The 21,444-nt window shown below is 41.5% G+C and overlaps 2 protein-coding genes across 2 annotated transcripts in view; one reads left to right on the forward strand and one right to left on the reverse strand.

Moving 5' to 3' along the window:
* LOC126188958 (nucleolar complex protein 3 homolog) overlaps positions 1 to 2,805 on the reverse strand; it is a 120,727-nt gene extending 117,922 nt beyond the window's left edge. Inside the window, exon 1 of the mRNA XM_049930717.1 lies at positions 2,690 to 2,805. Within this exon, the coding sequence (XP_049786674.1) occupies positions 2,690 to 2,698 (9 nt within the window). The 5' untranslated portion in view covers positions 2,699 to 2,805. The remainder of the gene's footprint in view (positions 1 to 2,689) is intronic.
* Positions 2,806 to 3,064: 259 nt separating this feature from the next.
* LOC126188957 (small G protein signaling modulator 3 homolog) overlaps positions 3,065 to 21,444 on the forward strand; it is a 198,612-nt gene continuing 180,232 nt past the window's right edge. The window contains exons 1-5 of the mRNA XM_049930715.1: positions 3,065 to 3,376; positions 14,505 to 14,716; positions 14,793 to 14,891; positions 15,005 to 15,168; positions 15,242 to 15,452. Of these exons, the coding sequence (XP_049786672.1) occupies positions 3,308 to 3,376; positions 14,505 to 14,716; positions 14,793 to 14,891; positions 15,005 to 15,168; positions 15,242 to 15,452 (755 nt within the window). The 5' untranslated portion in view covers positions 3,065 to 3,307. The remainder of the gene's footprint in view (positions 3,377 to 14,504; positions 14,717 to 14,792; positions 14,892 to 15,004; positions 15,169 to 15,241; positions 15,453 to 21,444) is intronic.

The raw sequence follows: 21,444 nt of genomic DNA on the forward strand, positions 1-21,444 counted from the left end.
TTTGTTGAACTGGTCAAGCTAGAAAAACACACCCTCACAGGATGAAGCATATTCACATTTCTAATAATTGTTCCACTGACCAGTACAAAGATTTTTAGAACTTTTTCAATCTTTGCTATTATGAAATATTGCTAGATATTGTGCTTGGGAGTAGGACAGCCACTCTGAACCAATACAAGGTGTGATATTATTATTTTTTATCTTCTGACAGAAGTAAGCCAACTTTTTGCATCTTAGCTGAAATGACACCAAATTAAAATAAGCATTTCTGACAGACTCAAATAGACAATTTTCAGAAGTATTAACAATTACACAATCAGAGGTGCCCATCTCAAAATAAAAGATGTCAATGATGGGGTAAATTTGGTTCATTCAACAACTTTAGAGAATAAGATAATGAACCATGAGATTCTCCGGGTCAACAGAAACATCCGATCTCACGCGTCGGCTTTGACCCGTGACGTAAGCGTGTTATGGTGTGTGACGTCATTACGGCGCGGAGTTTGGTTTGTGATTGTGGCGTGTTTGTAGATGTCGTGTTGTTGTTTGTTGTGCCCTCTGGTGGTGTGTTCATGGTTTTCGTTTGTTTGGCGTGTTGGGGTCAGTTTGCTGTTGCTCAGTGGTGAGTGATGCGTGCGTGGTTTTGAAGCGGAATTTATATTAGTGAGTTAACGGTTTTGTGTGATGGTTAATGTAATGATGATTGCTGTACGTCGGGTGAGTTTGTTATTAAGTGTATTCGGTTGTGGTTTTTTGTGGTAAGTTCCCTTTTTTTTTTGTTTTTGGCGTATGTGTTGTGTATTGGGTATAGGGAAGTGTTTCATTGAGATTTGTGGCTGTGAAGGTTGGTATTGGTATTCGTATTGGGAGATGTGTTTGAGTTCATAGGTCATGGGTAGTGGTCGATCCTAAGTTATGGGATTGGTAGCTGCTGTTGATCTATATAGTTGGAGGGAAGTGTTCAATCTCAATGTTTGGTGGAGTATGTTGATTTTTGTAATGGGAGATGGGATCGGGAGTTGCTGTTGAGATATATAGGTCAAGGGAAGTGTTCGATCCCAATTTATGGGATCGGGAGCTGCTGTAGATATATGTAGGTGAAGGGAAGTGTTTGTTCGCAATGTTTTGCGGTGTATTTTGATTTTTGTATTGGGGGATGGGATCGGGAGATGCTGTTGAGCTATATAGGTCAAGGGAAGTGTTCGATCCCAATTTATGGGATCGGGAGCTACTGTAGATCTATATAGGTCAAGGGAAGTGTCTGATTCCGGATAAGAATGTGTTTTGTGGTATTTGGTGAGTTTTGTGATGTCGATTTTTTTCGTCGTTTTGCGTGGTTTTGTGTGGCGGTCGGTGGCTAAATTTGTGTATTTTAGTTTCTCCCCACCCAAAAACCCCCAATTTCCCACGCTTGTCCCGTTTTAGAGTCATTAGGCTTTTTGTGAAACCTGTGTGTGTGTTGTTTTTCTATGTATTTTCGTGTTTATGATACGTATGCGATGTTTTTATATCCGCCATATTGGAATTGTCGTTTATGGTCGTTTCCGCCATATTTGTGACGTCATGGATCAAAGCCGACGGGTAGGATCGAACGCTTCTGTATTTCCGATTCTCCTTAGGAAGTAGTCTTTTACAGCTTGCGTGACAAGGTAGAAATGTGGCTTAGATTTTATCTAACTGATAGAAAACAAAGGGTACCACTTAATCACGGAGATGGTACAAATAGCTGCTTCTGACAGGGGAAAAGTACCTACAGGAGTGCTGCACAGTTTTGTACATGGTCTCACACACTTTCCTAATGAGCTTCCGTCTGAAACCCAGCCCCCTGCCAATGCACACACTACATTCCTTTCCACGGGTCTCAAAAACTTCAAGAGGACATAAGATTACAATTCAATGATCAAGGCATACATCAAGAATAGGCCTATGTTTCAAAAATTTTATACCTTCATATTTACAATAAATTAAAATGATCTTGCCATATCCTAACACAACACCCACAATACGTCTTCACTGAATGCACTGTATCTCAACATGCAGGTACCTAGCTACAGCTCTATTGATATTCATCGTCACTGAGCTGCACTGCTGTAGAATACGGTCTATCAAACTCAGAGGCACTAAAAACAAAGGAAAAGAAATTTGCTTACGTGTGATGAACATTACCAGGTGGTGAACATTATTGAAATAGAAAATGAATGTATCTTTCACTTTTGTCAATCGTATATGTAGTGATACCCAAAATCGCTTCATTTTATTTATTCCAATTACTAGTTATTCTCTGTTCTCAAAATATCGACGATACATGTATGTGAACATATACGCAAAGTGTAATGCCAGTCCGCAGATGACAGCACGGTTCTGTCAAAAATAATAATTGGAATAAAGTTCTTAAAATCAAGGCTGTGTGTTTTCCCCGGCTTCCCCATCATCAAGATCTACAACACTGTTTCCTTTATGAACTTTTTATAGTAAGACTGCGCATCACGTACAAAATGACTGAACCAGACTAAGTGAAATATATCGTGAAATGCTATGTAGCAGTCGAATTACGACATTACACACCCATCGCCGGTAATAGAACTTTCCCCACGTACACGGACAAAAATGGCAACCAAAGGAATAATACTGAATTAAGTCAGTTGAACGTTATCAAACTATCAGAAAAAATAAACACGATAAAACTTACAGCAGTCATTCCGTACTCAATAAATTCTCACACAAGCTGTAAACACAACAAAACACACGTGGTTGAACACACTGTTCACAAAGCTAACAGGTCAACAGGAAAACATAAAGATATTTCATTGCTTCTTGACAGTAGAAAGCCAAAGCCACCTGGTGGTGGCGTCACAGTCTAGCATGAACTACACAGCATCGTATATGACATATGTATGAATTTCTATCCATAACAGTAGAAAACTCTAATGAAATAAAATCCTAACACAATGAGGTCCCTGACTGCTTATGCAATAAAAAGGAGAATTTACCTTTTTTTTTTTTTAAAAAAAAAGTGTTTTGTCAACTTGTAATATCTTTGCCATGGGGCAGTAAATGTTTTGAATTTTGTGGGCTTAAGGGATTTGACAGGTGGTGCCTATATAACCATATGTTTTCATTAACCGAGGGTGAAGGGCAGGACAGTAACAACAGAATGAGTTGTGACAGTGGCATGATTAAATTTTGACTAGAGGCACTTTAGTTTTACTGTAAATCATTTCGTTGTTGGCATCTTAAGTGTGGTTGATCGTCCAATTCCTCATCAGTGAAGTACAAATAGGCAGTTTTAATTTCAAACTTTTAGACAATGGATATAGCGAAGACATTGTTTGGAACACGACCACATGAGGGCTACCAAGGAAAGGAAGACTATAATGTGAGTGTTAACTATTACATACTTCTATGTGAAGAGTTTGTAGTTAATCATCGTCTACGTACATTCTGTAAATTAAGTAACTGATATTGCGATAAATCCGGCTAAAAGCATCCGAAGAGAAACATTTTATTTTATTATTCTGCTAAATACCAAACCGAGCAGGAAAAAATGTATTGCTGGCATATAGTTCATATTTTGCTCCACCCTGAGAAACACACAAACTAGTCAGGAAAATTGTAGTTTGTTTTACATTAACTTTCTGAAATACCGATGGTTGCAGACGCACCAAACAAAAATGAAAACTTGCATGTCATAACAGAAAACAAATTAGGACATTGTGAAAAGGACCCTTCGAATGAATCGTTGTCATTGTGATAAAGTAAAATTGTGTACAATATTGTTGGACACGTTCTGAGGCATCGAGGGATAACCAATTTAGTATTGAAGGGAGGCATGGACGGTAAAAATCGTAGAGGGAAACAGAGATGAATACACTAAGCAGATTCAAAGGGGTGCGCTAGTTGCTCGGAGATGAAGTTTGACCAGTATAGAGAATCATGGAGAGCTGCATCAAGTCCAGTCTCTGGACTGAAGACAACAATTGGAATTGAATATTGCAATGGTAGTGAGAAAAATGGATGGAAAGGAGAAGAGATACGACTTTCTTGGCTAAAGTTGTTACAATTCTTACCTTTCTGTTGATTAGACCTTAAGCATTTAAGCTGAAACATATTAGGGTGTTACTTTTCTTAAGTACATTTCTTTTTCTTAGTGCATGTGGCCATGAAACTATGCACTCCTACACTCCTTTTCTTAGTTTAACTTTTCCAAAGTTTTCTCCATATTGATGGACTGTATGGAACATACTGTAATTTCAGTGAAGTAAAGCATACATCCCACAGTCTTTTTCATTCATCCAACATGGCAGACTTGTAGAAAATGTTAAAAGATTTAGTGACTGTATTGAAATCTTAAAAGAATTTAAATAAAAGTAACTGTTGCTGAAGACCCTCAATTTATTATTTTGAAAAACAATTAATAGAAAGCTGTTCCAATAATTATATAAATAGTTTTGACCCAACTTCTTACCTCTAAGTCTCATCAAAACAGATTATGGCAGTATCATCAGGTAACTTGTTTTTCCTGTAGTACTTCGTGTAGGCCTATGCTACAGATAAGTACGATAGCAACAAAGATTTCACGGCAGAATCTCACAATCTCATTCCAATTTTTTCTTGTGTTATGAAATGCAGATTTTTATTTTTGTTTGGTACGTCTGCAACCACAGGTATTTCAAAAAGTTAATGTAAAACTTAATGTGCAAGTTCCTAACTAGTGTATGTTTACCATTGAACTGTTTGGTCCCATTTGACATACATTTACTGGCAATATAGGACAACAGAGATTATTACTTCTATTTGAAGTCGACCAATAAACGAATGAAATTGAACCTTCACAGAATTAATTTTTTATCGCACTTTAAGCACAAAAAATATATAAAATCAGAAAAGATTTTTTTTTACATTCTTGTTCTAGAGTTTTAAAGTTTATAGAAGTATGAGATTGTCATGTTTTGATACCCCAAAATAACCATATATCAAAATATTTGACCTGCAGACCTGAAATTTACGCCATAACTTCCATGTGCTGCTTGACTATTTTAATAAAAAATGCTAAATTTTAGTGAACCAAAATTTTTAAAATTTGAAAATCAGAATTTTTTCTTTTGGAAGAAGTGTTGTACACCACTTGTTAATACACACACTAAAATTCATGATGCCATTCTGATGGGAACATATGGAATTTTATTTTACTGTAGCTAATTTGCAGTGTATGCAGCGCATAGTTTGCAGGCTCACTCGGAACTAAATTTGAAATGAAATGAAGCCAAAAATAAACTCCCTTCAGTTTACCAGTTTAAATCTATAGTAAACCATGTCACTAAAAACTGATATAATGAAGGGAATATTCTTTTTATGTTATGCATCTTTAAATTGTATTTATATTTAAAAAGAAAGATGAGACTTTACCAAACAAAAGCGCTGGCAGGTCGATAGACACACACACACAAACATACACACAAAATTCTAGCTTTCGCAACCAACGGTTGCCTCGTCAGGAAAGAGGGAAGGAGAGGGAAAGACAAAAGGATTTGGGTTTTAAGGGAGAGTTTATTTTGTGTTTATAGAATAAAGTCTCCAGTATGTAAGAAAACATAACTACCACAACTGATTAATATGAATGTTAAGAAAAACCACCTCACAGGCTGTTTTATCCTGTATGAACATTCCAAAGTACCATAGAAGTGCTGGTGTTATAATTTGAAATTCTCAAAGGCCCAACAAAATCTTGAAAGTCACATATTGAGAGACAAGTACCAAGCACAGCCAATGAAATAGAAAGCTGTGTCATATTCCAGCATGGGCCTCTGTTTTATTGGCTCTATATGACTCAAAGTATATATTTGTTTTAGAGAAATTTGACTTTTCACAATTTCAGATCAGTGAAATCTGAAGATAAACATTGAATGTGGTCAATATTAGTTACCACATGTAACTGACTACAGCAGAGGCTGTTAAAATAGCTATTTTTTAACAAAAATGTAGAAAGTTGGAGCATCTATGACAATGTCATCCATAATCTGTTGCTCTTATGTACACCACCATAATACTGTTATGGTTATCGTTTCCTAGTTTCATTAGCATCTTCCACAGGCAGAAAAACGCAAATACAACTTTGATTTGTATTAACTAGCACATGTTAATCTAAAACATCTAAAGTTGGGTGGGACCTACATGCCACTGTAACTAGAATGCAACCAATATGAAGACTTTGTCAGAATATGATTTATTTGAAGCCACACGTTATATTACACTTCAATAAAAAAAACTCTGAAGTGACAGTTCTCATGAATTTCCTTGAATTAGGTGACACAGTCTGTCTTGGATTCAGGATGTGTAGTAACTACAAAAACTGCTCAGTTCATGGTCAATATGTTAATCTTAAATTTTTTGCCTTGTGTTTGACATTGGACCACTTCATACTGTAACCTATTCTCTAGCACCTTAATAACATATTGGCTGTATAGGTAGATGCATTTGTAGGTGTTCAGTTTTTCAACAGGCCAGTGGTTTGGAACATAACATGTGCACTGTTCATTCTGGTTATGAAGTTAAATCTAGAAATCTGATTAGTATTTTTCAATTTACCAGTTTAATTTCAGTATTTCATTTACTACACTTTTTACATTCTGTGTGGTTTGCAAATTGCAAAATATGGCATACTAAATATGTTCTGTTAGGCCTAATTTATTAACTGAAGTTTTCACTGCTGAATGTTTTCTAAATATGGCTATTGCCTCAGTCTCACTATCCAAAATTCTCACTTTATACTGTGTTAATGTTTAGACATTTGTATGGAAGTCCTCGTAAATTGTATTGGCTTTCAGCTGTTACCTTTACCATTTGCAAATATTTTTGTGAAGTTTTGCACAAGTTGAGTTTGATAATGGAAAAAGCTGGTCCATAAAGGTTTTCACTTTACTAGGTGTGGAGTTCTTTGAGGCAGCATTCCCATGTCTTCCTCTGACCTTTTATAAGACTTTCCAGTCACTAATATAGATGTAATTTAATGTGGATTCAAAATGATTCTGCAACACAGATTTTTCACGTTACGGGGTATCTTTATAACTCAACTTACTTTTCATTAGATTGAAAATTTCTTCCCAGCAAGTGAGTTTCAAGTTAGGTAGCAGGAAGGAGTCACTTGGGGCTAAATCTGGTGAATAGGGTGGATGAGGAACAAATTCAAAGACCAACTCGTGCACTTCATCATTGTTATTACTGATGTGTGTAATGGTGCATTATACTAATGAAAGGACACTTTTCTTGTTTGCCAGTGTTGGTCTTTATTCAGGCAATGCAAGTTTCAAATGATTCAACAATAAAATATCAGTGTCCAGTTTTGGTTCGGCCTTTCTCCAAGTAATCCTAGGGAATCCCAAAAAGCAGTGCCCATCACCTTGCCAGCTGACAAATCTGCTTTCTTCTGTGCATTTTTGCTGGCCTTTGACTACAGTTTTGACTGTGGTGTGTAATGATGGATTCAGATTTCATCAAATCGAATGGATTGTGATTAAACATTACCAGAAATTGTGTTGAAATGTTGTGCTGAATGCGTTTTGGTAGATTTTGATCAATTGCGACATCCGCCTCTTTCACAGCTTCTTCATAGCCAATTCTCCTAGCAGGATGTTAAGCACTCGCTCAGCTGAGTGGGGGCACTCATTGCTCTTTGGTGGGTTCGTGCTTCGCTACCATGGGGCCCCAGCCTTTGCAGCATCTTTTCCCTTCTGTACTGCATGTCTATCCTCTTGCTATTCTTTTCCCCCACCCAGGATGTTTTCGAAAATGTGTTCTGCATATTCACTAGGTGATATCAGAACAGTCTTTCCACTGTTTTCCGTTCCTTTTTTTTTTTTCTGCTTCAACATTTGAGATCCTCTTTTTCTTCTTTCTCCCTATGCATTCCTGAAGGCCGGCCCATGTGTCTGATGTATAACATGTGACTGGTAACGCGGAATTCCCACTACTGGGTTGACAGGTAGGATTTACACGTACCCCCCTGGTACAGGCCAGGACCAGGGAGGGGTGATTGCCTGAGCTGCTACCTTCCCAAATTGCCGATTGGTCCCTCTGTCAGATGTTTCGGTGGTGTGACATGAGGTGTGAACAATCGCTTAAGGCACCTCCTTCTGAGGTGGGGTCCCCATTTGGAAGGAGCGCACCATCGAAGTTGCTGGCAATCGTGCGGGATTTTCTCACAATGAGCCAGTTGTCATCTTCAGTCAACATCTACCAGATTAAATGGAATGAGGCTAACAATTCAGACTCTCTCACTGCATGCAATTGCTGGCCGTGTGAAATCCTGCTCTCATTTATGAAATGGCACGTTGCTTTTGGAGATTAGTTCTGATCCTCAAGTACAACTACTTGCAGCTACACTCCTCCATAGATGTCCTGTTCATGTCGAGGCCCATCAAACACTGAATTCTTCCTGTGGTGTTATTTACGCTAGGCTGCTCAATGGTGTGACTCCGTCAGAAATCCAAATCTACCTCTCTTATCAGGGTGTCATTGCAGTCCCATTGGGTTATGAAAAAGATAGATGCATTCTTAGTGCCCACACAACTCTTTCTTTCTCACTTTTGATAGCGGTGCTTCCGTCAATGGTCAAAGCAAGCTATGAAGTTAACACAGTGAGACAGTACATTCCAAACCTGATGTGCTGCTAGCAATGTCATCGTTACAACCTCACTGGAATGTTTTGTGAACACCTGGCCAAATGTATAACCTGTGGTATGGATGCTGACAAGGACAGTTGTCTGCCTCCTTCTCCTCGCTGTATCAACTGCAATGGTGACAGTGCTGCTTCCTCCTGGGATTGTCCCCTGTATCTTGATGAGGGGGCTCTGCAGGATCTACAGGTGAAGGAAAAAGTGCTCAGAAGTTATTGGCTATTCAGAAAATCTGCGTTCTACCATCCAGTACTTAAGACTGTTCTTGCTACATCTCGCTCCACAAAGGACATGGCCACACAGGCATGTGACCTCAGCTTCAGCACTGCAGTTGTGAAATCGCCCAGTGTCCGGGTAGCACCCCCGTCTCCTCCTCCAGCTATGAAATGTGCCACCAAACTTTCGCCTCACGGGGTGGAGTCACCTTGTACACAACTGGCAGGCTGGAAAGGACAGAAGGAATACTCCTGTGAAGACTTCCTATGTCCCTCCAGCCAACAAACATCTGAAACTCCCTCTGTCAACCTGAAAGGCTCCAAGAAGTCACACAGGCAAACAGCCTTCTTTTTTGCCAACTCGGAGATCCTCTTCAAAGGTGTTGCCATGTGATACCCTCGCCTGGTTGACCTCAGTGTAAACAGTGCACACCACCAACTGTTTTTCTGCCCTGGACTCCGCAGATTGACAGAGGGAGAATGCCAATGCCCCATAGATCTCGTGGGGGCAGGATCCTCCAGCCTCTGTGCCCTGTAGCAGTGAGCCTTCAAAGGCCGGCACTCGGCAGCCATCGAAGTGACACTCCTTCATTTTTTCCCTCCTCCCCTTTCCTTGTTATGACTCACCTCCAGTGGAACATTCCCGGCCTTCGATCCGATAAAGTGGACTTATGGCTGCTCTTAGAATCGCAGCATCCGCTTCTCCTCTGCACCCAAGAAACAAAATTGTGTCCTCATGACCGCTTTTGAGCTCTCGCATTTCTTACCAGTCTAGTTGCTCACCCCCTCCCAAGGATGACATTCCATCTCTTGGGAACTCCATCCGTGATGACATTGATAGTCAACCCATCTCCCCGTCTCCATGACTACCTGGCTTTCGGCTGTTGCAGTCTGCATTTTCCTTCTTCACTTGACTTTTTCCCTTTGTACTGTTTATGTCCCTCTGTCATTCATTGTCACCAGGGCAGACTTCCTCCGGCTTATTAGGCAACTGCATCACCCCTTTCTGCTGCTCAGTGACTTTAATGTGCACCATCCCTGTTGGGTTCTCCCAGAACCTTTGAGAGGTGTCCTCTTCGATGATCTTATCAATCACCTTAACCTCATCTACCTTAACACGAGAGCACCCATGTTCCTTTCAGACTCCTCACACCTACTCTTATTTGGATGTCTCCTTCTGCACTGCCCAGCTTGCCCATCATCTCGAGTGGTCTGTTCTCTCTGACACGTACTCTAGTGGCCATTTCCCATGTTCTACCAAAGTGCTGAGTCCTACCACACCTACTTGCACACCCAAATGGCAACATTCTAAGGCTGACTGGAGGCTCTACTTCTCGCTGGCGATCTTTGACAAACATCATTTCCCCATTTGAGAGGACCAGGTAGAATATCTTACAAACATTATCCTTATCGTCGTACAATGTTCCATTCCTCGCACTTCCTTTTTGCCACACCATGTCCTGGTTCTTTGTGGACTGAGGTGTTCTATGACACAATTCAAATGCAGAGATGTACTCTCAGCATTTTCAACCATCATCCTATGATGGCCACCTGCATTCGTTACAAACAATTGCATACACAATGGCATTGCGTTCTTCGGGATATCAGAAAAGCTAGCTTGATTTCCTTTAGTACTTCTTTCAACAGTTCCACACCTTCTTCTGTGTGTGGGCCAACCTTGGATAGCTGTCTGGGACCAAGGTCCATTCTAAAATTTCCTGGGCCGCTACTTTGCTGATATTCTGAGACCCACCCACTATCACCCTGCCTTCTTCCATTGGAAATGAGTTTAGGAGGCTCAGGCAATACCCTTATTCTCAGAATTGTGCTACAATGCCGCCTTTACTGTGAGTGAGCTAGCTTGTGCTCACACTTCATCCCGATCCTCTGCCCCAGGGCTGGATGATAACATTCAGATGTTGCAGAACCTTTCTTTTACGGGTAAGCACTTTCTCCTTCATACGTACAGTTGCATCTGGGCACAGGGCACATTTCCCAGATGCTGCGTGAAGCCACTGTCATACTCTTACCTAAGCCTGGCAAGGACAAACACCTTCCTTCTAGGTATCAGCCCATTTCTCTCACCAGCTGTGTTTGCAGGGTGATGGAACATATGATTCATGCCCGGCTTGAGTCTCGCAATTTACTACTTTCAAGTGCGCTGTTCTGCGGCTCATGTCATGAATAGCTTTCTGCAGAAATACCAGACTTTTTTTTAGAAAGCCTATGACACCTGCTGGAGGACTGGTATCCTCCGTACTCTATACAAGTAGGGCTTCCATAACCACCTGCCCTGTTTCCTTCAGGAATTCTTAAGACAGAATTTTCAAGGTATGTGTGGGTTCTGCCTTGTTGGACACCTTTATCAATGAAAATGGTGTGCCTCAGGATTCTGTACTTAGTGTCATCCTCTTTGCTATCACCATTAACTGTATTGTGGCCTGTCTGCTGTCGGGCATATCCGGCTCACTTTTCACTGATGATTTTGCCATCTATTGCCATGGACTTGGCTCCTTGAACAGATTCTTCAGTGATGTCTCTATCATTACTCATGGAACATCAATAGTAAATAGCTTTTGCTTTTCCACTGACAAACCTGTTTGTATGAATTTCTGGTGGCGCAATTGGTTTCTTCCACTGTTTTTACATCTTGGGCTTGTTGCTCTGAAGTTCATTGAAACTACAGAATTCCTGGGGCTCATGCTTGATAGGAAACTTTCCTGGTCCTCCTATGTGTCTTACCTGGCCACCCACTGTGTGCAGTCCCTAAATGTCCTCCATGTCCTCAGCGATACTTCATGGGGAGCGGATTGGACCACCCTCCTCAGTTTGAATCAGTACCTTGTCCATTCGAAGCTAGATTATGAATGTTTTGTTCATGTATCTGTCCCTCTTGCACCATCTCAAAACTTTCCACCATTTTTAGCGTCCATTTGGCCTTCTACACCATCCTGGTTTAGTCTGCTTGCTGAAGCAGCCGAGCTGCTGCTGTTATACTACCGTGACTTTCTACTTGGCAGGTACACGTGTCGTTTGACTGCCATGGCTGACCACCCATTCTAAGCTTCCTGCTTTGATGACTCCTTTTATCGCCAGAATAGAACTAACCCCCTCTTCTGTTACCTCCTGGAGTTCACTTTCGGCTTTTGCTCTGGCAGCTTAACTTCATGCACCTTCCACTTTACTGATAGGTATGAACACTTCACCATTTTGGCTTTGTGCAGCAACCTGTGTTCACCTTGGCCTTCATTTGCTTTCTAAAGACACTACTCCAGCCTTGCTGTATCGCTGTAAGTTTCACAACCTTCGCATGGAACTTCACAGTAGTACATGTGTGTACAATGATGGGTCTTGGACTGACATTGGTGCTGGGTGTGTCTTCATTATTGGCACCAACAATTTTCAGTGTCTGCTTCTGGAACACTGCTCAGTAATTACAGCAGAGCTCTTAGCGCTGTATCAGGCCGCGCAGTGCATCTGGTGACACGGGCTTTTCAATTGCATCATCTGCTCAGACTCTCTATACCCTTCAGAGCCCCAGTGTGCTGTACCGTCTATCGCTTTGTGCAATGGGTACAGGAAAGCTGTCACTTGCTCACTCTTGATGGGGCCGCTGGGATGTTTATGTGGGTTCTTGGTCACGTCGGTCTGACAGGAAATGAGTCCACTGACATTGCTGCCAAGGCTGCAGTAATCATACCTCGGCACTAGTTCTTCCACTCCCTCTGATCTGTGTTGCCGTCTGCCAGCAGGTGGGGTCCCTTTGGCACCACCACTTGTTTCTCCCTTCATGGGAACAAGCCCCAGGGAATTAAGCCTCTCCCATCAGCTTGAACAACCTCCCCTCACTGCGAAGAGATCATTTTAGCTAGGTTATGTATTGGCACTGTCTTTTTAGCCATCGCTATTTGTTAAGTGGTGCTCCCACACCACTATATGCTTATTGCCGTCCACCTCTGACAGTTCACCATGTCCTGAAGGAACGCCCTTTTCTAAATCACTCTTGTTCTCATTTATGTTTGCCATCTGAGTTATTGGCCGTTTTAGCAAACAACACACAGGCTGTTACCCTTGTTTTACTTTTTGTCTGTCATAACAACATGGTGAAGGACATTTAATCTGTAGTTCAGGGCCTCCATTTCTCTGTGGCATGTTTGATGGATCTTTCTCCAAGTCCCTGTTTCTAGCTGTCTTCCCTTCTGTGCTTGGGTTCAAAGTATAGCCATTTTTAAGCTAGTGCGCTCTCTCTCTCTCTCTCTCTCTCTCTCTCTCTCTCTCTCTCTCTCTCTCTCTCTCTCTCTCTCTCATTCTGACATGGGTGCTTATGTCCCTAGTTGTTTTTGTGCTCTAAAACAAAACAAACCAACAAAAATTATGCAACAATGTTGACAGGGTTCAGGGTATACCCCACATCTAAAGTCAAGGGGACACTTTCCTTCTTTCCTGACTGAAGGAATGATAGTGCAGCATGGGAAGTAGGTTAACAATACTATTTAATTATCTCTGATCCATTTACCTTAATTGCATTAATTATGCATAACATGTCAATTGGTGTACTAAAATTGTATATTTCATTAGTTGAAAATGTGCCTCAAGGTGCAGATGTTCAGAAAATTCTGTTGGTTTTGTTACTACGGTACTCAAACAGTTGAAGAAAAGAAAAAAGAGGAAAAAAAGATTACAGGACTGGCTCAATCTGATGCAAAAAGTTATGATTGCAGTAGAATTAATATTGGAAACATAAATGGGGGTATAAGAAATAATTGTATGCTGCTGAGTTTTCCTGTAAGGAAAGATTATGGCTGAACGTTTTGTTGGTGAGGTTAGAGAAGCAGCACAAGCTGATTGTCAAAAAATAAATGTACTAGGCTGTTATTTTGTGTAATTGATTTAAGGGGAACCACAAAAACCTTATTCTGTATGGCCATAAAGATTTGTAGCCTGCTCTTGTCCTTTAATTGGTCGGCTACTTGAATTTGTGCCAATGGCCTTGCCGCAGTGGTAACACCAGTTCCTGTCGGATCACTGAAGTTAAACGCTGTCGGGCTGCGCTAGCACTTGGATGGGTGACCAACTGGTCTGCCGAGCACTGTTGGCAAGTGGGGTGCACTCAGCCCTTGCTAGGTAAACTGAGGAGCTACTTGATTGAGAAGTAGTGGCTCCAGTCTTGTAAACTGGCATACGGCTGGGAGAGCGGTATGCTGACCACATGCCCCTCCATATCTGTTTCCAGTGACGCCTGTGGGCTGAGGATGACACGGCGGCCGGTCGGTAACATTGGGCCTTCCAAGGCTGGTTCAGACGGAGTTTAGTTTAATTCAGTTTGTGCTCTCCAAGGTAGTAGGAAAATGCTTAACACTACAGATAGGCTGTCAAGTTTCACTAACAGCAACTAAAAAGTTCTTAATGTTAGTATGTTGTGTTTGGTAGTCAAAATATTACTTAGTGATCTTAGGTACTATTTAGTGTTCATGAGGAGCAAAAGTGGAATAGTTGCACATTAATAAAATCCACATTGATTTAATTTTTCAACTGTATATAGCTGAGATACACATTTGTGATGGACAATAATTGGTTTGTAAAATCTATAATTTTTAAATCCATGTTCCCTTAACAGGAGAAAGTAGACACAGCATTGTCTGAAGATGATGGTGAGGGAGAGCTGTCCTATGTGGGAGAGGTGTCTGAAGGTATCAGTATAATGGCTGAAGGAGTGACTCCAACTCCAGGAGGTCCTTTCTCTGCCTTAACACCCTCCATGTGGCCACAAGATATTCTCAGCAAACTTGGACAGCAACCAGATGACCCAAATTCACAGCCAGATTACAGGTTTTTATAATGACATTACCTTAATCCATTTTAATTAAAAATTTAATGTGCCACACCAGATATTGTTTGATTCCAGGTTTGATGAATTTGGCTTTCGTGTGGAGGAAGAAGATGGTCCAGAACAGAGTTCAAAGAAACTATTAAGCATTCCATTTGTAGAGGATCCACAGCAGAGGTATATCATGCTTAGTGGGCCACATAAACTCCATCTAAACTTAAATTTATTTCACCAGAGTGGAATTAGATTTGTATACTTGTTAGATGTAATCAAATGTGACTTGTTTCCAGATTGCAATGGGTAGCTCATTTAGAATTTAGTCACAATAAGGAAGTGTGTGATCTGACATGGGACAAGGTAGATGTCACACTTCCCCGAACAGAGAAACTTCGGTCTATGGTACTTGCTGGTATACCTCACTCGTTAAGACCACAAATGTGGATGAGGTTGTCAGGTAAGTTGTCAGAGAACAAGAATATAGAATGTAGACACTTGCTCCTGTAAAATATAATCTTAATTTGTTTCAGGAGCACTTCAGAAAAAAATGTCATCTGAAATGTCCTACAAAGATATTGTAAAAGCATCAAGTAATGATGCTCTCATGACTTCAAAACAAATCGAGAAAGATATACTGAGGACAATGCCAGCAAATGTATGTTTTAGTCACTTAACTAGCACAGGAATTCCTCGTCTGAGAAGAGTGCTGAGAGGACTTGCGTGGCTGTATCCTGATATAGGGTTTGTTAATGCCCCTATATATTAAATTTTTTATTCGATGTGCACTTTAGTACTGGTTTTACAGTCTACTGCCATTTTACTTTAGCTATTAATTCTCGTCATACAAAGCTGTCTTGAAGCAAATTGGTGGGTTGCACTACAGCAAAATATTTAATCAGATTCAGAGTGCCAGTGGTATTTTCTTTGTAGATTTAAGGGGGGAAAATTATTGGTTGTGGAATTAATCTTGCTGGCCTAAAAATATGTAAGGAATTTCACAAACCTACTGTGACAATGGCATATGGAAATTTGTAAATGCTGTAACTGACTGATTGCAAGTATTTGTTCATTCAATTACTTGATTCCATCATTTTGATCATTTTCAGAATGATATGTCTTCATGAAGTCAACAGAGAAAGGAATTAAAATATGTAACCATTAGAGGCATTGCTACATCAAATAGAATCATAATAAAATAGGAACTATATGTCCCATAATGTCATGTCATCGCTGTGCTTAAAACACCAGTGCAAACGGCTAAGGGGGTGTGGCCACTAGATATTGTCGGCTAACTACTAAGCACAGTATGCAAGTGAATATCCAACATTATGGTTCATCTGTGGTTACTATTGTATCATGATTTTACATCATGAGAATGCCACTTACAGCTACATACAAGGGATGTTTGAAAGTAATCTTGTCACTATTTTGAAACAGAAAATAGTACACCAGGTGTCACCAGCACCATAGGAGTCCACTTCCATTGTTGGTTATGTGATGGAAGGGATGTCAGTGGAGGAGGAATGACACGCACTGAGTGCCAAATGAGAGAATAGCTGCAGACCAGTGTGCCTGATGTTATTAGAGTATAAATCACTATGGCTGGTGTTTGTATGCTAAAAACATAGTTTCCAATGGAAGTGCTTGCTGTTATGTGGTATGAATGAGCACATGCTACTAGGGTGTCCATCATCGATGAATCGCTACAGACTGTGTATGGTTAGGAAGTCATGTCTTGTCAGATGGTTGGTCACTAATGTTGCATGTTCAGCTAAGGAAGCTAGCGTGGATGATGAAGGTTGAAGTGAATGTCCTTCCACATCAACAAATAAAAACATTGCTAGAGAACAGGAAATGTTGAGGTGGAGCAAGCTGTGTGACATTTCCTTGCATCACAGGGCACAGAGTTTTTACCAGAGTGGTTTCTTCAAATTGATTGCACTCTGACAGATGTCTTAATGTTGGTTGTGACTAAGTCACAAAATAGTGCAAGATGTATAGTTAAAGATGCCACGGTCTCTTTCTTTCTGACTATAAAGTTTATTTATGAAAAACAGTGACAAAACTTACATTCCAGGAGTTCCTGATATTTTTATTGCTTTCTCTGTTAACTTCATGAAGAGAGATCAATCAGAAGACAGTCAAAAGGGTTGAAACTGGTAATTGAATAAGCAAATATTTACAATCTGTGACTGTTGTGGCATTTACAAAATTTTTTCTTTGGGCCTTAAATTGGCTTGATGCTAGATTTCCATGGGGACTGGTAAGTACCGCCAGTCCTCTCTCGCCATAAGCTTTGAGCATGCTTCAGTGCCCACTGTACAGCAAATTCGTGGAATGTTGTCCCTCACTCTCGAGGTGTACTGCTCGCTGATGAGATGCATGGCTGTTGAGGTGGAATAGTTGTTAGTGGGCAACCTTTGGAGAACTTACCACCCCTCAGTTGTATAAGGCTTATCTAGGTGCTTGGGGCTCTGCCCAGGAAGACTTCTATTTCCATAGCTGCTCGTGGGACCAGGATGGATCCTTCAAGATCTCTTCTTCCTCCTCCCAGCAGAAAGGGTGTGCTGTTGGTGTGTACCAATGCCCAGTCAAACAGGAGGGCTTGGGTAGCGAGTCATCCAGTCTTGGGGATTACATAGACTCCTTTAATATTGAGTAACAGAACACATCCTGATGGCGGTATAATTAAATGGAAAGAGGGGAGCTTTGAGAAAGTTTCACCTTTTACATACAAAAATGTTTAGAGGGAATCACTAAAAGTTTAAAATCTGTCAAATGCTTGTAAAAGGAACCCTGCTGGTAGAAACATCTAAGTCCCAACAAGTGAAGAACATAAAGAAAGCTCAATGCCTCGGGGAGTACACAGTAGAGTGATGAACTGCACACCACCTGGAACTGTAGCAAAGGTTCACTGACTTCCAGGGATCTGGTTGACATTCCCCGAGAGGAGCTGAAAGCAGAGTGGTTCCAGGAAAGCATTTTTGATGTACAGGGCATAATGAAATGCGTGGATGGCAATCTCATGAAATTTAACTCAGCCTCAGTGTGCAACCCCCCCCTCCCCCCCCCCCCCCCCAAAAAAAAAAAAAACAAAAAAAAAAAAAAAAAGCAAAGTGCGCTGCTTTACACGGCAGTGTTTTGGTTGTAAGGGAGAAACCTATTGTGGTGAATATGGTAAGGCTGCCCATGATGGTGTTGGTTGCACATCTCCTTGAAAGTGTGTAAACTGTCACGGGGCTCGCCCTGTCTCGTATAGGGACTGTAGTGTCTTCCTCAAAGAAAGGGAGATACAAGAGATCAAAACAACTAAGCGTATCTTGTATGGTGAGGCCAAAAAGATTTGTAAGGCTATACAGCCCACGAAGTTTGCTACCTCCTTTGCATCTTTTCTTAATTAGCCAGTTCAGAAGACACGTGCTGCTACCCAAATGGAAGTTGCTAGTGTCAGCACTAGTAACTGCATATGCCAGTGCTTTGATGCTGCTGCAATTACTTCAAGGCCTACACTTCCACCCAGAACAGCAGTCAAGGCCATGGTCACTGATGTTGCAGAGCTTCCTGCTCCTCCAAACATTGTCTGGTCCACTATCCACTGCTGTCACTGCTCCTCCCACTTTTTGTGGCTCTGAAGCCTACCCAGGGCAAAAAATCAAAGACCAAGTTTCCACCTTCAATGGAGTTGGGAAGTAAACAGTCCGATGAAGTCATCGTCCTGTCTGATGTCTCTCTTGACTGTTCGGTAATTGGATTGGGGCCAGTCATCTCGCCCCAAGACTGAGCCCCCTCCCATTATGGGCTCCCTGTGTGACAGAAAGACAGAGTGAAAGTGCAACCTGTAGGAAAAATGGCTCCCACATTACAGTTAAACATTAATGGGTTCAAGACATACGTGGAGGAACTGAAACTGCTAGCACAGGAAGGCCCCCTGTGCCTTTGTTTATTATAAACACATTTTAAACCCACTGACACCCCTGTGCTCTTAATTGAAAGGATGACCTGACTGGGGTCAGAGCCAAGGGTGGGGTTTCTGTGTTTGTCAATAATGTGCATCACTCATCTGCTCGCCCCCTGGCTACTGACCTGCAAGCAGTTGCTGTTGAAATCTGTGTGTGTTGGGGGCTCACTATTTGCTCACTGTATCTACTTCCACAAGATGCAGTAGATACTGGAGCTCTCATAGATCTTATGAAACAACCCCCATGACTATTTTTTTCTTACTGGGAGACTTCAATGCCCATCATGTCTTGTGGGGGCTTGACCTGTACTTGGCCTCAGGGTTGGGTTTTGGAGAGCCTCATGTCATCTAATGAGATGTGCTTCCCCAACACAGGTACTCGCATTCATATGTGTACTGCTACTGGGTCATTTTCACCCATTGACCTCTCTGCTCTCAAGTTTGACTTCAGATCCAACAATTCTGAGTCTTATAACTACCCCTTCTTCATGTGGGACCTAGAATTGGCCCTGTCTGAGAATCGTGGTACTGCACTTGGTCACGACCAAATCCAGTAGTGCTTGCTTAGACATGTGCCAACATTGTCAAAGGAAATCCTCCTTGAATGTTTTAATTTTATGTTGTAGACAGATAACTTCCACAACTTGTGGTGAGAGGCAATTTTGATATCACTCCTTGAAGCAAGAAAGGACTGCACATGTCCCAGTAATTAAGTGTTGCCTTAATGAAAGGTGTAGGAAAGACCTTGGAGTTAATGGTTAACAATCATCTGGTCTGGTTGTTGAAGGCCAGGCAATTCCTTAGCTGCTCCTCATGTGGATTCCAGAGGTTTTAGTCCACTGTCGACAACACGACCCTGCTAGAGGCAGCTACTCAGCAGGTTTTCCTCAATAGACTTCCCTGTACTGGCATATACTTTAGTATCATTAAGGTGTATGTTACTACTTGGAGACACAGTATTCTCACACAACTGCATCAACGGGGCTTTCGTGGCCAACTCCCCATCTTCGTATGGTTTTCTCCTATATCGGCAATCTAATTTCCAAGTTGGCACTGTGTGTGTGTGCGCGCGCGCGCGCGCGCACACCTTGCGTGCTTGTGCTCGCATGTTCATCATTCTTGTCATATTTTTGTATTCATTTTCATAGATCTAGAACCCAGAACCCAGAGGGCACTGGGTATTATAAAATGCCGTAGCCACAGGTCTTGGGAGCAGACAGGGTGCGTCTGCTCCAGTTGTATAGGACTTTGTGCCTTCATGGCTCGACTGTGGATGCGGGATATGGGTCGGTGAAGCCTTCTTACTTGAAGTTTGACACTATCCACTGTGAGGGTATTAGACTAGCTTTGGGTGCTTATAGGACCATTCCTGTAACCAGTCGCTGTGCTGAGGCTGGGGAATTGCCAATCATCATCCAGTGGCAGCTCCTTATGGTGCATCAGACTTAAAATATCTTCAAAGCTCTGAATTCACCTATATATCGTACTGTTGCTCATCCGCTTCTGGCAAACCTTGTCTCTCATTGTCCGTAAGCAACAAGACCGTTTGGTATCTGTGTGTAGCGTGTGCCAGAATCACTTGGTGTGGAGCACGTCCAACCCCAATTCTAGGGTTTTAACCACCTGCCACGATGATCACTACAGAGGCCCATGGTAATTTTGAATTTAGTGCAGTACAGGAGAGATTGCACACCTGCATGTGTTTCTAATACTTTATTTATGCCATTTTTAACTGAGCACCACAACTGTACAGCAGTCTTTATGGATGGGTCAAAACAGGGAGACTCCATTGGTTGCTTTATTGGTTTCCCTGAGTGTGCCCTTAAGGTCAGACTATCTTAAGACTTTACTGTAATCGACGCCGAACTGTAAGTGATCTTGTGGGCACTGGAGTAGATGAGATGTACTTAAAGTGCTAAATTCGTTGTCTGTTCGGTTTCTCTCTGTGTCCTTCACTACAACAGCTGGTGAAGGAGGCATATTTATGTTGGGTACCAGGTCGTACGGGTATTGTGGGGAATGAAATGGCAGATGCAGCAGCCAAGGATACGTGTTACGATCCTGTTAGTCCAGTGTGAATGCTACCTCCTCACTGATGAAGTACATAGTTTTGTGTTGAAGGGAAGATGAGCAGCTGGAAATGACTGATAATACGCTGCATCTAGTAAAACCCACTAGGTGGCCATGGCATACCTCCTTCCAGCCACAAAGATGGGATAGGTCCTTCTTACTTGTCTTTGCATAGGCAACAATCCTGTGGTGCATGGCTTCTTGCTCCAGCACGACGACTCGTCAGTGCATCGTGCTTATGGTGTACAGAAGTTCACTGTGTGCCACATTTTATCAGACTATTTTATTTTCAGAACAGAGTGTCAGATTTGCCCCCTATTTTAAATGTCATTGAAACAAATGTGGTTAGTTTTAAGTTTTGTAATTTGTCCAACTCCTTTCCACAAAATTTACAGAGATTTTCTTAATGTGATAAGAGGGGTGACTGGATCTTTGTAAATGGTGAGCCAGTCACATTTTCCTGTGCCTTTCTGTTATCACTTCTGTCATTTTACTTCTGTTTTCATCCATGTTTAGCATCTTTCACCCTTCCCCATTGTATTAAGGCCTGTGAGATAGAGCGACTGTGTAGGTCCTTGCAAGTGAGGTGGGATTGAGTGAGTGTCATTTTATAGGCTTCCTTCTCACTGTGTGAGAACAATTTTGGTTAATTTATCCTTATTTGTTTCATTTAATACATGTAAAAGCACTGATAACCTTGATGCT

This window comes from Schistocerca cancellata, chromosome 5, assembly GCF_023864275.1.
Source record: "Schistocerca cancellata isolate TAMUIC-IGC-003103 chromosome 5, iqSchCanc2.1, whole genome shotgun sequence".
Classification (NCBI taxonomy): domain Eukaryota; kingdom Metazoa; phylum Arthropoda; class Insecta; order Orthoptera; family Acrididae; genus Schistocerca; species Schistocerca cancellata.